This window comes from Orycteropus afer, unplaced genomic scaffold (assembly GCF_000298275.1).
Source record: "Orycteropus afer afer isolate SDZICR_OR568_19922 unplaced genomic scaffold, OryAfe1.0 scaffold00210, whole genome shotgun sequence".
NCBI lineage: Eukaryota > Metazoa > Chordata > Mammalia > Tubulidentata > Orycteropodidae > Orycteropus > Orycteropus afer.
Window position 1 is genome coordinate 1,886,941 of NW_006921797.1, and position 1,111 is coordinate 1,888,051.

At 37.7% G+C, this 1,111-nt stretch overlaps 1 protein-coding gene across 1 annotated transcript in view; it reads left to right on the top strand.

Annotated features, from left to right (window-relative positions):
• The window catches only part of ZMAT3 (zinc finger matrin-type 3), a 51,277-nt gene extending 50,838 nt beyond the window's left edge, over positions 1 to 439 (top strand). The window contains exon 5 of the mRNA XM_007948283.2: positions 231 to 439. Coding sequence (XP_007946474.1) covers positions 231 to 439 — 209 coding nt within the window. The remainder of the gene's footprint in view (positions 1 to 230) is intronic.
• Positions 440 to 1,111: the final 672 nt, after the last annotated feature.

Here is a 1,111-nt window from a genome sequence, read left to right on the forward strand (position 1 = left end):
AGTAGTTGGAGGATTTATTTTGTCCTTTCAGATTGAATCTGTATAAAGTTATAATTGAAAGTATCATTAATTTCATATTCAAGCTAAGAATCTGTGAATTTTATAATTTGAGCTTGAAATTAAATAAATAAGAAGAATTAGAGATTATAGTGATGTTTGGTCAGCCCACCATTCACTTAAGTGATTATTTTGAAGTGAATGTGTTTACTTTTATCTCTTTGCCTTAGCAGGTCCTTACTTCAATCCCCGCTCTCGGCAGAGAATTCCACGTGACCTAGCCATGTGTGTTACTCCCAGCGGCCAGTTTTACTGCTCTATGTGTAATGTTGGGGCTGGCGAAGAGATGGAATTCCGGCAGCATTTAGAGAGCAAGCAGCATAAAAGCAAGGTGTCTGAACAGCGGTACAGGAATGAGATGGAGAATCTGGGATATGTATAGATTGTCATGTTCAGATAGAACAGCTTGACCTGCCTGTTGTTTACCTTTTGTCAGTATGCCTTGCTTTGTGGTCCTTTTGATATGAGCACATTCCTCTGCTTAGCGTGAATATGTGTAACCTGCAGTGGTACCATGAGATGTCAAAACCAGGGAGGAAAAGAATGTGCATCTTAGGTCATAATGCTTCTTTAGGTCAGTTGTGTTGAGGTATATTTCAGCATGTGACCTAATTCCCTTATCAGAAATAACTTTTTATCCTGACCAAGTTCTGGTCAGTAGTAGCCTGACCGCTTAGAGCTATGACTATTTAGAAATAGAATTCTTCTTCTGTTGTACTTTTAGTTTTATGTACTGTTAAGAATTTTATTGAATTCTTACTTTCGATCACAGTAAAAACATGTAAGCAGAGATTCATGTGTCCCAAGGGTTCATTTGAGTCACCATCTCTTGTGATTAGGAAAATCACAGCTTGTCAGTAGGACAGTCTGTTGTAAACTGCATTAGAGTTTTTCACAAGAATGCAGGTTTTCCTGAATTCTAACACTTTTGTGTGTGTGTATTTCCAAACTGCTAACCTTCATTTCCAGGTGTGGGTTTCATACATTTAAATGATACTTTTTCCCTCCTTTTTTTTTTTTTCCTTCCAGCTGAATCAGCTTGTCTGTCAAGTTC